This window comes from Equus quagga, chromosome 5, assembly GCF_021613505.1.
Source record: "Equus quagga isolate Etosha38 chromosome 5, UCLA_HA_Equagga_1.0, whole genome shotgun sequence".
In the NCBI taxonomy this organism is placed as follows: Eukaryota; Metazoa; Chordata; class Mammalia; order Perissodactyla; family Equidae; genus Equus; species Equus quagga.
In genome coordinates this window covers 103,238,476-103,254,987 of record NC_060271.1, presented here as the reverse complement: position 1 = coordinate 103,254,987, position 16,512 = coordinate 103,238,476, and the positions used below count along the sequence as shown (strand labels likewise).

The window sequence follows — 16,512 nt, the reverse complement described above, 5'->3', positions numbered from 1 at the left end:
CAATAGAACAGAAGACAGAAACAGACATGCATATTGATAGAAACAGTACATGATAAAAGTGCTGTTATAAAGCAAGGGGAAAGGAGGTACTATATCAAAAATGCTTGTATTTTAGTTATCCAAATAGAAAATAGTAAAATTATTTTCTTACTTTACATGTCAACAAAAAGAAATTATGGGTGATGTAAAGACCAAAATGTGATAAATAAAACTTTAAAAACAAAATATAAAATATCTTTCTGACCTGGGGGTATGAAAGGACTTCTTAAACAAGATCCAAATGCACAAATCATAACAGGAAAAGCTGACATATTCCATTTTAGTAAAATTTAAAACTTCCATGTAACAATACAAACCATAAGCAAAGTGAAAAGAGAAGCCATAGATTGAAAGAAGATATGTGTAATTCAAATAACCAAAAGGAATTAATATCAGGGAAGTTAATTTTAAACCAACAAAAAACTCAACTCCTGCAAAACAAAGACAACCAAATTAAAAGTAGGCAGTCTTTAAATAGGCAATTCACAGAAGTAATCCAAAAGAGTAATAAATACATGAAAAGATGTGAGAGCTAGCCAGTTATTGGAGAAATACAAAATAAAACTGGGAAACACCATGTCATACCAAGTAGAAAGGGAAAACCTGGATACAATGAAAGACTGTTCAGAAATTTAAATGAACTTGGAGCTTACTAATCTTAAAAAATAATGTTGAGTGAAAAATCCAAACTATAAAAAGACGTGTAGATGATACCACTCTTGCAAAAAGAAAAAGGTCATAAAAGAATGAAAAAAATGCATGGGAATGATTTGGGTCACTGACTACAGCTGAGGAGGAAGAAATGGGAATGGGATGGGGAGGAACCCACAGTGTAAGCAATTATACCTGTAATGTTTTACTTCTTAAACTTGGAATTGGTTTCAGGGATGGTGATTAGTCACTGCACATTTTTAGGTACTGAAACATTTCACAGATACATTAAAAAAATAATAAAGAAGTAAGCCATGGGAGGGGAGAAGGAAAGCAAATCATCAACTAACGCCTGGAAGACTGGTCAGAGACAACATTTTAAAATTTTACCAATTTAATCAAAATGATGACTAAAATGCCATTTACAATCTCGAAGTAGAATAGGACAATAATTATCCAGCACTCTTTAAAACCAACTCCATTATTTTTAGATGTTCCTATAAAAAATAGTACTTTTAAAAGAGTGATAATCTAGGAAAAAGGAACTAATTGTATTTTTCATATTTTGTTGGAAAATAAAATGATCACTTTGGAAAGGTGATTAATAACATTTTATTTAAAATTTCCAAAGAAATAAGTTTCACAGCTTATAGTCATATGCCACTGTGTGCCATATGTTAATGAAGGCCATCCTCTCCACCAGTCCACATTCTAGCCAATGGGCTCTGCTTTAACATGCTCTAAAAGAAAACCAAATGTACTTACTGTACTTGATGGTAAACCTGAGCTCTCAGTCTGTTCTCTGACCTAGTCTGGACCTCCCACAGTTGGGCAGGAACGTCCAGCTGTGAAGCATTTACTGAGAAGGCCTAGACAAGGAGGATCTGACAGGTCGTTACTACCGCGGAGTGGAGTGGAGGAGAGCTGTGTGGAGTGCTCAGCCCAACTCCAGCCACACACACGTGTACATACTTACCCAACTTCAGCAGTGACTAAAAGGCACTAAGTATTAGCTAAAATTAAAATGTTAATATGCCAAAAGTTAGACACTACATCTTAGGGAAAGATTCAACTGTTGAATTACAAAATTTGTATCAACTCAAAGAAGCACACATAAAATTTTAAAGTGATGGCACACTCATTTTAAAATTTTTAGATGCAACAGTAATATTATAAAATAGTTTATCTAAGTTGGATGTTTTCACCAGAGTTTAAAAATAGTCCACTTTGGTCAATATCCATCAACTAAAGCAGTGGTTTATTCTGTGGGCAGAAAAAATCAAACCAAAACAAAACAAAACAAAAAGACATCCAAATAAGCTTCAAATGTCTGTCCTATCTTCCAGTTCTATATCTTTAGCAGACATTTTTTTCTTCTTCTTTTAAGTACAGCAAAGATTTAAAACCACTGTCTCCCTAGCAGGGTTTGTGTGTTCCCATTATTACCTGGGGGACTGTGCTCGGTGAGTCATCTGTAGGCCCAGCCAAAGAGATTAACTCTTTCATTGTTATTTTCAACAAGTCCATTTTGCCTTTCTTAGGCTCAGATGCCAACAGCGCCTACGGAAAATCAACGTAAAATTAACAGGGCTCTTATTTTACATACGCCTATTTGCTACTTCCCAGAATCAATTCCAAAACGTAAAATCCCCTTTATAAAAACATGTGGTATCAAGCAAGTTAATTAAGTCATGCGGCCCTGGGCCAGTAGCTTAACCTCTCCCTCCCTCAGAGGCTCCTTCTGTAAAATCAGGTGAAGGTGATATCATGGAATCTCTAAAGTCACTTCCCGTTTGCTTGTTAATTATATCATTTTAAGAGGTTGAGAATGGCTCTTGTTGACAAATCTTTTAGGACCATAATTAGGTGGCAGGTCTCAGATACAATAAGCAACTCATTTTTAGTAATAAATTTCTTTCTTTCAAATTTCTTAAGTTTCTTGTTAAGGATTTGGAAACTCCCTGAAGACTGATCAGTTATTTAATTCTTCACAAAAGAGTCTCTACCTGGAAGACTATGAAACCGCAGCATCAGAAACTCCATGGGACAAAAGGGAATACTATAAACCGCAAAGGGGTCCTGTATTTGAATTTTGGGGAGCTGTTTTTTCACTTTGTGTCTAACATTTTGCTAATGTTTAATAAACATAAAAATAGGATACAAACCACTTGAGGCAATAAAAAGGAATGAGGTACTGATAGACGCTACGACGTGGATGAACACTGAAAACATTACGCTAAGTGAAAGCAGACAGACAAAAGACCACATGCTGTATGATTCCACTTACAAGAAATGTCCAGAATAGACAAATCTATAGAGACAGAAAATAGATTAGCGGTTGTGTGGGGCTGGGAATAGCAAGGGTATTTCATACGCATGTAGCTACGGGCTCCTGAGAGTGCAAGTTTCAAGCTACACAGCTTCTTCTGATGCACTTTATAATCCATAAAAGAGGAAAGTAAAGATATATACACAGAACAGTCAGGTTTAAAAGAGAAATTTCTCACAGTATATTTATGCTTAGAAAATATATATACTATTTTTTTAATGATCATTCCAAAAGAACTTTATATCTGTCTACATAAAAGGTAAGCTCATAAACTAAGCACTGTGGTCAGTTTTTCTCCATTGCTAACACTAGGCAAAGGTTTCCACCAAAACAAGAATACATAACTTTATTGGTAAGTTACCCTAAGAGAAATGTGGCCTCTCTGAGTAGATTTTTCTAATAATTTAGATTTTATTCAACTAAAATAAATAGGAAAGCTATATGCAACTGTTGAAATGTCTTCTGGGAACCACAGCTTTTTTCCCCCCAAGAACTGCGCATAGTTATGACACACTCTCCAAGGATGGGCTAAGAAAGCACAGGTCCTGATGGCTCCATCCTATGACCAATGTTTAGTACTAGCTGGGAACTAGAGGTGGAATAAGCATATAGCACAAACATGCAACCAGACCTTGCTGTTGCCTTCACATTTGTCCTCAGACAGACGAATGAGGCAAAAACACGCCAGGTCAGAATGAACTACAGGTGGGAGAATGAACCACACTGATCCAGATGGGTCGGATCAGAGAGGAATTGACTTCTGAAGGTCACCAAAATCCATCCAGCAGAACTACCTCGATGAGCTTTGTATCAGATGAACACGTCTGCAACTGATGCCCATTGTTATTAAAAAAAAAAACCATGACTTTGGGAATTTGAGGGAGGAATAAGAAAAAGAAGGAAAAAATGCAGGGGCATTAAAAAACAGAGACTTCATTTCACTTAATTTCATTGCTTTTATTACACCATCCTCATTCCTGGATTTTATCTTATTGAATATTAAACAAAGGCTTCTCAGGATGGGGTCTGATTTAGTATTGTGAAGACTTTGGTTTTATTCTTTAGATTCATGAAGGTGACAGCCTCTTAATTTCAACAATGTAGAAATAAAATATCTTTCTACCAAACAGCAATATCTGGGTGTGCTGACATGGACCAATCTTTAAGATATAATGTTAAGTGAAAAAAAGCAAGGGGGAAAATGGTGTGTATAGTATGCTTTCATCTATGTTAAAACAAAGAAAATGCACTCACACACACCCTTTCTCATATGCAGAGGGGTTCAAGAGTCATGCTGCCTGGGCTCAAGTCTTTGCTCTGTTCTTACTACGTCTGTGGCCTTTGGCAAGTCACTTAACTTTTCTAATCACCAGTTTCTTCATCGATAATATATGTATGATAACAGGACCTATCTCATGGGGCTTGAGGGAGGATTAAATGAGATAATATATGTGAAATAACCACTTATAAATGTTAGCTACTATTAGGATTATTTTATGCATGGACATTTTATGGATGGATTCAAAGAAACTGTTAACACTGGTTGCCTACAGAGAGTCTTAAGGGTCTTGAAATGAGAAGACTATCTTTTCTAATTAAAAAAAGGCAATGTGCACTTCCTGGAAGTGAGCAATAAATGTGCCACAGTGATGTCTGCCTACTTAAATCACAGGCGGAAATCTATACCAACCTCTGTTCATATTACAAGACTGACTTCTTAGAGGGTTCATTCCAAGAATAGACCTGTCACAGGAACACACTGTCCACACATTAAAGCAAAGCCACAAATGCTACAGTGGTGCAAAGACAGAAATAACCCTCATGCAATATGCTCACTCTCATGTCAAGGGGATCAGAATACACTATTATGAAAAAGCAAGCAAACAGCCACGGTCCTATAGATAAGTACCTGTATGTAGAAAGGAATCCCAGCACTGCGCCTTGTAGTGCAGAGTTTAGACGAAGGATTGCTGCATTTAATTTCCTCTAAAACATTCCACAACCACTGTTCTGGCAGCTTTTGCAGACTCACATTATGGCATCTAAAAGGCATATATAAAGCAAACATTTGGAATTATCAGGTACCAAAAAGTAGAAGTACAAACTATTGATACACATTAACACTGTCAGAAAAGAATAAATATCCTTACATTTGGAGGGACGGAAACTAAAAAAGGTCTCACTTTCTACTTTTCACCTACTTTCCTCTTTATTATGGGTCTTAGGATTTGAAGCAATTCTTAGGGGACCGCCGTCGTATATGTGGTCTGTCGTTGACTGAAACGTCATTATGCAGCACATGACTGCATATATATATTACACTAAAGAAGACAATTTTAAAAGTTTGACATGGGCCTAAAAATATTAGTTCAGCCATAAATGTTACAATCAAATCTTCCTATCCCAGCAGGCTCTGTGATTTTAAAGGTTCCTTTTAGCATGGCTTAAAATCCACCACCTCACTCCTGTTTCTTCCCACTCACTCCCCTCAACACCAAAACCAGCCACTAACAATCTGAACCATGAGATTAAAAGAGATTCAAAGGCATAACAACCAAATGCAAAGTGTGAACCTTGTTTAGATTCCAACTTGAACAAAACAAATGTAAAAAATTTCCTCATAGAGATATTATATGACACCAAAGAATTATTTATAGCATGTGCCAATGGCACTGTGGACACAGAAGACAGTGTCCATATGTTTTAGAGACGCACACTGAAGTGTTTAAGAGTAAAAATAACAAACAGGGCTGTACCTTCTAACACTTCAGCAAATCGCAATGAAAGGAATAGATGAAGCAAGCGTGGCAAAACTGTGATAACTGTTGAACCTGGGTGATAGGGAAAGGGGTTCATTCTATTATTCTCTCTACTTTTATATACAGGTGTATATATATGTTTGAAATTTTTATGTTTATATAGTTTATATATTTATATATGTTTAAAATTTGTATTTGAAAATTTTCTTAATAAAAATGATCCATTTATATATTTGAAATTTTTTATAATAAAAATAATCCTCTTACACTTTTACATTTATAAGGATTGAAGTTACTTCCCATTAGTGGAGTTATATCTTTTAAAAATGAAGATTAATGCCTTGTGTCTCATGGAATAACTTCTCTAGTTTATTACTAACATGGCCAGCTTGGTATAACCCTCACACAGCTGCCCAGTCAAAAACTGAAATGCAAATTCCTCGGAGCTGTTACTTAAGTGCTAAGGATACAGTTATGGATCACTGCCTTCTTTTGCTCATTCTTCATTGTCTTTTAAGTATATTTGGGTTAATTTACACCACAATGGATGAGCAGGGAAAAGAAAAACAAAAAGGAGAATTAAAGCAAAGTCATCTTTTTGTGATCTAACCATGCAAGAAAAAGTTGGAGTCACAGAGGTGAAAAAAGTAAAAACTACTTGACCTAAGATTATCTGTGGATTTCATTTACATGTATTTTTCTCCCCCACCTCAGGACTATTGGCCATGTAGGACTAGCTTATAGATAATGCTGCAGTCTAAGGTCAAGTCTCTGGTAGGAATTCACCATGTAGGAAAAACTAAGAGGGAAAGAAACTGCAGGAGACGAAGGATATTTTCCTGTTTCCTTATTTTCCTATCAAGTGCACTGAAATACTCTAGTTCAGTAATGCTCCTTAGCCCTGTCAGTGAGCCTCTCCTGGGCCTCCCTGAGCTGGCACACAGAGGTTCTAGCAAAATCAACCAATCTGAGAAGGCAGGCAGGTCTGGGATCAGAGTGGACCACCTCACCATGCATCACCCTTCCTTGCCTGAACTTACAATGGCTCCTGACTGTTAACAAATCTTGATCTAACTCCTTTTCCTTCCTGATCAAATTTTCCACTTTAAAGGTCACCTATGACCTGGTCCTAACTCTCCTACTTGAATCAAACCTTAAAAATTCCTACACAGCTCTTCTGCTTTAATAAGGTTGTTCACTTTGCTGGTTCCCATCCTAACATACACCACACACACAGACCCACTCTCTCTCTCCATATTCCCAACTAAGCAGTTGCTTATGGTCTCCACACTTAACCCTATTCACACAAATTGGTGAAACTTCCTCCAAATATTGCATCTCACAAGGACCTTTCCTTTCTCGAAGCTTCTAATGTACTTAGAGCACAAGGTATACGTGGGTCAACAAAGTGCCACGGAAGGAATGGAATCTGAGTTGGACTTTGAAAGATGAGTAGGCAGAATAGTGCAAGGTCCACATATGTAGGATTGAGGAAGTAGATGAGATGAGTGAAAAAGGCCCCAGAGCCAATTCCCTAATTTAGATTCTTGGCTATTACAACCATAAACAGTTAACCAGGTCTATTTATTCCCTTGAGTGTTGCATACTAACACTAAATGCTCCTTGTTAATTTGGGGGATTTAAAAAACAAAGGCCAGAAGAATGTTCAACAAGGTCAAGGCTGGCCAAGTGCCCTCAACAGAGCCCTCTCTGCCCACTGCCAAGGATCCAGGAACCTCAGAAGCTCTGGGAAATACTCAAGGCGCCAGATCCTACCATCTAGTCCAAACCTTGTTCTGTTCTGGAATTCCCCAGGATCATTTTCTGCAAAATCCTTCAATTGTCTGGTTTCCAATTTGCACTTTGCTGTTGGACCATATTTATCTGATTCCCTTGCCTCCTAGCTCTGCTTCTCTCCCAGACCAGTTCTGCCCCAACAGCCACACAAGGGAATCGGTCCAACAATAGAACTCCCACCCTTTTTACTAAAATGAAACATGTTATATTTTAAACAAAGTGCACTTATAAGTTTTGTTTAAATTATCATACTGGAAATATATTTGCCTACCACTAAGGAAAGAAAAACATTTACTGAATGCCTATTGTATAATATAATCAGATACAACATGAGGCTTTTCACACTTTATGTTTCCTTGCAACAAACAAATCTGTGAGAAGGTATTTTCCCCAACTAACAGATGAGAAAGTATATCACAGTGGTTAGGAGGACAGACTATGGAGCCAAGTTATTTACTTTAGAATCTTTGCTTTGCCACCTAATAGCTGTGTGATCCAGGGCAAGTTACAAAACCTCTCCATTTCTCACTTTCCTCTCCTATAAGATGAAAGTTATTGGGAAGATTAAAACAGTTCATTCTTGCAGAGTGTTTAATAAGTTCTTAAGAGTTGTTTTATAAAATTATTGTCTATTATTATGAGAAAAGCAAGTTTTAAAGAGTTTCAATTGAACTTCTGATAGAGATAGAACAGCTGGTTTACATTTTAACAAGACACATCCCCTCCACAACACATATTAATAATAACCAAAACATACAAATAGAATCCTAAAACCAAGTGAGCTCAAAAATAAGATAATTATCTGAGTAAAACAGAATAGAAATGCAAAGCAGTGAGTGTGCTGATCGCAGAGATCTGAAGGGTTACAGCTCTAGAAGCAGCAGTGATGGCCAGGAAGTCAGTTCCTGTGGAGTAACTCACCCTTCTCCCATGAAGTGGGGAATTTTAGCAGCTTCCTCTCCCACGAAGGGCTGAAAGGGGCTACTGCCAGAGTTGCTGGGGCTGCAGCAGTAGGAAAAGCCATGGGTCAGGGGAGACTCTGAGCAGCCTGACTACTCACTTGGTGACTAGATTTGTGACATCCCCAGGATCACTGTAGATGGGAGACCCAAAATGCCACTATCCAATCTAGTTCCTCTAACAGAGAAGAATGAGCCCAGAGAGAAAAAATTACATAAATAAACCAAAAAGGCTCCCACAATCACAGCCAGCAAAGTGAAATTCAAAATACAGAAATAAGTTTTACATTAAGAAAAACAATCTAAAAAATCAACAATTAGAACAAATTCACTCCATATGAAGTCTAATTTTATGGAGCAGTCTGGCAAAGACCTTAAAATAACTGTTTAGAATACTCAAGAGATTAAGGAAGGGATAACTTCTATTTAAAACAGCAAGAAATTACGAAAGACAGACAGTACTGAAGTAAGAAAAAGCATATGTGAAAACAAAGATATTGGAAATACTGGAAATGAAAATGTAACTTCAAAATTTGAAAAAAATAACAGATATGATGAATTCTAGACAATTGGCAACTCACAAGACAGTTTTCTGGGAAATGTACCCAAAACAGTATACAGAAAGACAAAAATACAATATATATACATGGTGTGTGTAATATATATATACATACATACATACATACATACATACATATGATAGCTTGAGATAAGAATCCAATACAATCTAATAGGAGTTAGAAAATAGGAACAGAATGACTACTAGGATAAAAATCCTCCAAGAAATATCTAAAAATTTCCCAGAAGTGAAGAAAGTTATGAGGCCTCAGATTCAAAGCATATGGCCAGTACTTATCCCAAGTAAATAAATTCATACCTACACATATCATAGTGAAACTGTGAGTAAGAGAAAACCTTAAAAGCCACAGGAAATGAAAGAAAAAAATAGAATATCTACAAAGGAGCACCAATTATACCAAAGACAAGTTTCTCATTGGTTATAATAAAAAACATAATGTCTCAAAGCACTGAGGGAAAACAACCGTCAACCAGAATTCTATACCCAGTTAAACTACATTCAAAAGTGGAGGTAAGATAAAGACAATCTGAGACATACAAAGAGTACGCCTGCCTCTCAGAGACCTGCACAAAAAGAAATTCTACAGGACACAGTTCAGCTAACCTAAGCAAACCCACAGCACTCTCAACGTAGTGTCTACTAGACATCTCAAACTGATCTTTCTGCTTTTACTATCATAGCAACACAACAAAGTAACCTTTTCATTTATTTATTTATTTACTTATTTAATGAAAGGACTGGACAAGATGCTTTCTTTTTTTGTTTGTTTGTTTGTTTTTTGTTGAGGAAGATTGGCCTTGAGCTAACATCTGTTACCAAACTTCCTCTTTTTTTTCCCCCTCCCCAAAGCCCCAGAACATAGTTGTATACCCTAGTTGTAAGTCATTGTAGTTCTTCTATGTGGGACACAGCATGGCTTAACGAGCAGTGTGTAGGTCCACACCCAGGATCTGAACCAGGGAACCCCAGGGCTGCCGGAGCCAAGCACAAAAACTTAACCACTCGGCCACAGGGCCGACCCCCTAAAGTAATCCTTTTAATAGGCCAGATCATGATACTCCTCTGTTCACAAACCCTCCAACGGCTCCCCATTCTAATCAGAGTAAAACTCAAAGTTCTAACTACAGCTTATACTATCTAGTCCTCATTACCTCTCACATCTTATCGTCTACAATTCTTTCCCTTACTCGCTCCACTCTAGACACAAATGGTTTACTTGCTGTTCCTTAAATATTCTAAGTTCATGCCTCTCAAGACTTTTGCACCTGACCTTCTCTCTGCCTGGAAAGCTCTTCCACCAGCTATCCAACTGTTGATTATAGTGTTCACTATACTAACCAATATGTTCAAATCTTTCACACTAAATTTTTAATTGAGGTCATAACAGTTTACAACATTGTGAAATTTTAGTCGTACATATTATGTGTCCATCACCATATAAGTGCATCCCTTCACCCTCTATGCCCACCCTCAACACCCTTCCCCCGGTAACCACTGAATTGTTCTCTTGGTCCTCACACTAATTTTTTAAGTCAAGTAAAAAAAAGAGAGAGAAGTTAAATAATTTGCCCAAGGTTATACAGTTAATAAGTGACAAAGGGAGAATTAAAACGTAGATTGACACCAAAGCCCTTGCTTAATAAAAAGGCATTATACCCTAAGTCCTCAGTTACACATTTGGCTTGATCTAGCTCATGACAGAGATACTATCAACTCTCTACTATTTGCCTCAGTGGATTTCATTCATTCATTTGGAAAAAAGATCTATTAAGTACCAACTAGTTGCTTGACATTATGCTCTGCCCTAGGAGGGGAGTAGTAGAATAAAAACTCCACATTACACATAATTCAGAAAGCATGTTCCTGTGGCTTTGGAATGTATTCACAGATTATATTGTTTTTAAGAAATTACCTTCGTAATCATGTCTTATTCAGGTTACCTTTCAGACTGATTTCAATCCTTGAATATCTACCATCAGGGTGGAGGTTAAAGTAGTTTTTAAACAACCTGGGTGATACGGATGGCGTGCTAGCTGGAGAATGAAAACATCTTACAGAAAAATGCACTCAGTGGATAACCTATTTACAACTGACTAGAGGTGAACTGTGTCTCATTCATTTTGGAGGTATTCCAACTCTCTTGGACAACTGAGGACATTTATTACTGTTAAACTGCTTTCTTACAATAACTGAATGACTCACCCCTGACCTAAAGAAATTATTTCACCTGCAGACACAAAGCAACTAATTTCACTTTTTAAATGTGAAATACATTTCAAGCCAACATATGAAGCAAAATTTCCAACAAATTATTAAGACTCAATAGCCAAGAAACTAGTTATGTGTAGCCTCAGATAAGTAAAGAGTAAGCCTCTGCCTTACCCTCATTTCCCAAATAATAATTTACTTAACAAGCTGTTATCACTAAGGGCTTTTAGCACCAGAAGGAGGAAAATCCTTCCCCTTTCCCATAAACAGTTTCATTTTGTCAGGCTAAAGAGCAATTCCCAGTGAAAATTCATTCAAATAAGTTACTGGGTTGAGGAAAATAAAAACAAAGTACTTATTTACTGATCATCAATAAACTTTTACCTTACCACAATTCTTTATTTCTCTTTCCTTATTTTTCATTTGCTAATCATTAAATAATTGCAAAGAAAAAATGAGTTTGTTTTTGGGACAAAACCAGAAATTGTCCCTAACCTTGAAACAAAGTAAATGCTGTGTTTACTCAAGCACAACATCGTCAGTCACCACCAGCATCATCTGAATGAAAACAGCCATAAACAATTTCCAAAACCAAACTCTTAGCCTGGCTATTCAGAAGAACACACTTAGATTCCCCAAACACTGCATATCACATATCAGATGATACACAGGCAACCAAGGGGGAATAATTAGTACTGGTCTAATACACAATACAAAGACATAAGAGCCTTATTCCTTCATACAGATGAAAACAGAGGCAATCGAAAAACATGTACCTATCTACACTTAAAAAAAAAAAAAGAGTGAGGCTTTAAGGGAAAATGAAAGAGAGATAACCTGATAATTTTAGAATCATCTCCAAACCTCTACTATGTTTATGTTCTGAGGAATTCTTCTTTTCTCACTCACCCAAGTCTAGTTTTGCAAAGCAAAGCTGTAGCTGCCTATAACATAAAAAACAAGTCAGACTATTGACTTTTTACTGGCGGAGGGGGCTACATCCTTATAATTGGAGCAGCATACCCTTTAGGTTTAGAAGAGAAAAATTATCCACAATGTAAAAAGAAGTGTTTGCTTTACGAGCGACATGCTTTACATTTTCCATGCACTAGTCTAAAATCATCTACTGATAATACTGAACAAACTGATCTAGGCTTCCTAGTACAGGTAGGAAGAGAGAACAAACAGCTTAGAGAAATACAGGACAATTTCTGGTAACAGAAACTTTATTTCCATTCATTTTACACATTCATGTAATTTCCCATTTATCCCATCCAGCCCTTCACTCTTTTATGCAACTCTGTAACAAACACACATGTACTTTATTTATTGATAATCTGAAAGCTACTTACTAGGGTTGATACATATTAATTTGTATACAATTCCTAAGATACCTTTTATTTTTATATCCATTTGGCTGGAGACTCTCAGAAAAGAAAAAAAAAAAAGATTTCCGGGGGGAGGACAAAAAATCCAAATTCCTTATCCCAGCTCACAAAGCCCAACAATCTGGACAACCTCATTCAACTTCATCTCATACCATTCTGTTCTTTAAACACAGCAAAGGCTTTTTGCACGAGCCGTTCCCATTGCTTCGAAAGCTCTTCCCTCAGAAAGCTGCTGCTTCTTGTCATTCAGTCCTCGGCCTGCTATAGTGTAAGAGGAATGAGACTTTCCTTACCACCAAACTTTATCACATAAAAATACATATTGCTATCTGATAGTTTCTTATTATTTTCCAGATGTCCTTTAAAATATAAACCCCATGATATCAGGGACACTCTCTGTCCTATCCACTTCTCTATTCCCAGCACTTAGAACAGGGCCTAGCACCCAGTAAGGAGCTCAATAAATACCTGCTGGATAGATGAACGACCTATATAACTCGCCAACTGTTAAGTGCACCATTCTAAAAACCAGGTTGACAAAGAAAGAGGAAAACTGGAAAAGAAAGTATAAATAAAAGTGCTTTCCAATGACAAGAGGTTTCACCATTAGAGCCAGCAGGTGATTCAACTCCCGAGCTTCCCCAAACATGTAGAAACACACTCATAATCTCCACATACCAAGGAAGATATTTTCTACTGAAACCCCCAAGCAGCCTATCAAATTAACTCTGTTAGCCTAAATGATACCTTAAGAGCTAATTTTTTTCCCAAAATTCAAGAACAAAACTCGGTACTGGGTTCAGGTTTGTGTAAATGTTATCTAACAGGTTTGTATTGCTGTGAACATAGGGTAGAAATTATGTTTCAAATGAGCAGTGTTTCTGAGTTCTAACAAACACAACATTTAATCTGAGGTTATAACCTTTTCCCTTCTCTTTTAAGGCTCTTTAGGAGATCTCCAGGCCTGCAGCTTCAACTATTGCCTCTGTATGGCTGACTCTCAAATATACACCCCCAGCAAGGGTGACCAACTGTCCCTGTCTGCCTGGGACAGAGGGGTTTCCCTGAAGGCTGGGGTTCCAGTGCTAAAACACTGGGGCAGGCCCAAGTCACCCTATCTCCAACTCTGACCTCTCTCCGAATTTCTCGACCTTTATTTCCACTGTCTGCTATCCGTCTAGGCAGCCTCCCAACACCACCTCGAACTCCACACGTCTAAAGTGTCAGCCCACCTCCTGTCAGGCCCTTCCTTCTCCTCACCTTGCTTTGTCAATGGAATTAATTATTTTTCCCATTACCTGGGATGGACAGCTCAGTAGTGGAACTTTTTCTTGGTCCTCCATTTCTTCCTATTAAATTGTCTAATTTATTTCTCTAATCCCAAAGATTATTTTGCTAGCCTAGAAGTTCCTCTAAGAACAAGAACTATGTTTTACCAATATTTTAGCCTCTATAATGCCTGCCTATCACAATTTCTTATATAAAGCAGGTGATCAATAAACTTTTGTTAAACTGCTAATCTCTGAAGCAGTATGAAGTTCCAAAAAAAATCTGGATTCCACTGCTGGCTCTGTTACCAACTAGTTATGTGGCTATGAACAAATCATTTGGTTTCTCAGGGCCTATAAAGGAAAATAAAATCATTATAAAAATGCTTTGAAATTCAATGAGATATTATTATTTGGCTTACTATTACAAAAAGAGAAAGCAACGACCCTAAATTATATAAGCACCCAAAGCTGCTCATGAGAATGTCTCCAAAATACCTCATCACAGCCCCACACAAACCTTAGTCCCTTTTTCAGGTCCTCATATGCCTCTCTTAGTTCTACAGAGATAACTGTTTCAAATTTAGATCCTAATAATTGTCTCTAGGTTTACAGCAACTCTGGCTACCATATTACACTCTCAGTGGTCAAACAAAGCATTTCCAACAGTCTCTGGCACACAGCAGATATTCAAGAAACCTTTTGTTGAATGAATAAATAAGGACCAACTAGGACTGGTGCCAGCTGCTGTGCATTAGCTGCGCCTTCAGTTGGGCAGATAATTAAAAAATCAGGTATTAAAAAGGGAGGACTAGAACTGTAGGGCTTCACAATGGTGAAGTCACTGTGCCTATAAAAACACAATAGCCTAATCCAGAGTTCTGACTATTCAATGAAACTTCGGTCTACTCCCCAGCAAGGAAAGATCACTTTATAAGGAAGTGATTTCAAAACTCCAGAGTTGCTGGCGTTTACGATAATAAAGGAACTGAGAGGTAAAAATGGAACCATGCGAGGCTCCCAAGAACAATGCAACAGAGTCTAGTTGTTTGTTTTGGTTCCTCATCACACAATCCTGGGGTCAGCAAGGAAAAGGGAAAGGTTCCTGAGCGAAGCAGTCCTCGCTCTTTGTGCCAACTCTGTGCAGTCACCAACCACAGCCCCGGGGAATTCCAATCCTGCTTTGTTAGCGGAGGCCTCCTCACTAAAAGAGCAGACATCCTCTTTGTCTGAAGGCTCTTTTGCTTTATTTATTTCACTCCCATGTCAAATTAATACAAAATACACAGTGTCTTGAGACTTGAGTACATCATAAAAATTGTAACTTTTTTACAAGTGATTCAAGGTCCTTCATAAGCAATGCTCACTAAATGTTATTAATCTACAAAATACTCCTAAAAGATCAGTTTACCAATTCTAAAGGAAGTTTACTAAAAATGTATCCAACTTCCCTCAATCTTTCATACCCCAAATCCCCAACTGTCCCGGTTAGAAACTAGAAAGCAGTACTGGACACTGAGTAGAATGTTCAGAGCTGAAAGAGGCCTTAGAAAGCTGAACCCTCTTATTTTATCAAAGAGGACACAGCAGCCCAGAAAGGCTAAATGGCTTTCCTATTGTCAACAAAGCTGGTAGTGGAACTCAGTATTAATTCATACCTCAACAGTCTTTCCTCTACACTCCAAGGGAGGTGGTGGTTGAGAGTGGGGGTGTGGGAGGAAGCAGACCACTCTGATTTTCCTGTTTATCACAGTCAAGAAGTAGTAGAAAGTAAAAAAAGAAAAAAACCCTGATAGGAGAGAGGCAGAGGGTTTTGTCGAGTATTTGTCCCCTGTGCTAAGTGTTATGCCCTGAGTCCCTGCTAAAAGTAACAGAAATGAACAGCCCAGGCCATAGCTGGTGTTTAGGCCTTTGTGCTTCTTGAACAGATCACTGGAGCAAATTATTGTTCCATAAACAGATTAGTCCAATTTCTATCCACAAAGCTATCTCACTCATAGCGGATAAGTATTCCAAGATAAGCATAAAACCCACAGACTGAAATCAAATCACATATGCTGTATACCCAATTAATTGGTCATTAGACTATTTTGCACCAATAAATCAGGTTCCCTGACTACAAAGTGGTTTTCCAATGGCTTCATCCATCCACTGAAGTATGGTAACATAGAGCTATTTTTTGTTGAGTTCTGATTAGTTATATTACTATTGTTAATCGAGAAATGTTACCTTCATTTCTTCAATCTCTTCCACAGTATGGTTATTTTTCCTAACTTAGAGATTTTTCCAATCTCCAATTATTTCATAAGCTAAATTCTTCACTCCATTCATTCTTTAGTCAAGTATTATGTTTATTATTTCAAGGTTCATGTTTATTATTTAATCAATTAACCTAAACAGTGACAGATGTGCTGGAAGATTGTGTGCATGTGCATGCACATTTTAAAATGGGAACATAACCCTGAAGCATGGAGAAATTTTAAGCCTGAAAAATGATTTGCCCAAATGAGATCCAGTGAGAAAGCTACATATCA

At 37.4% G+C, this 16,512-nt stretch overlaps 1 protein-coding gene across 8 annotated transcripts in view; it reads right to left on the bottom strand.

Annotated features, from left to right (window-relative positions):
• The window catches only part of THADA (THADA armadillo repeat containing), a 308,391-nt gene that overhangs the window by 233,308 nt on the left and 58,571 nt on the right, over positions 1–16,512 (bottom strand). For all 8 annotated transcript variants that reach the window (XR_006888570.1, XR_006888569.1, XM_046660638.1 and 5 more), the window contains exons 23-24: positions 4,929–5,061; positions 2,137–2,250 (exon numbers count right to left, since the gene is read on the bottom strand). Coding sequence is in view for 6 of the 8 variants with exons in the window: in XM_046660638.1 (XP_046516594.1) it covers positions 2,137–2,250; positions 4,929–5,061 (247 nt within the window). In the remaining 2 variants the exon portion in view is untranslated. The remainder of the gene's footprint in view (positions 1–2,136; positions 2,251–4,928; positions 5,062–16,512) is intronic.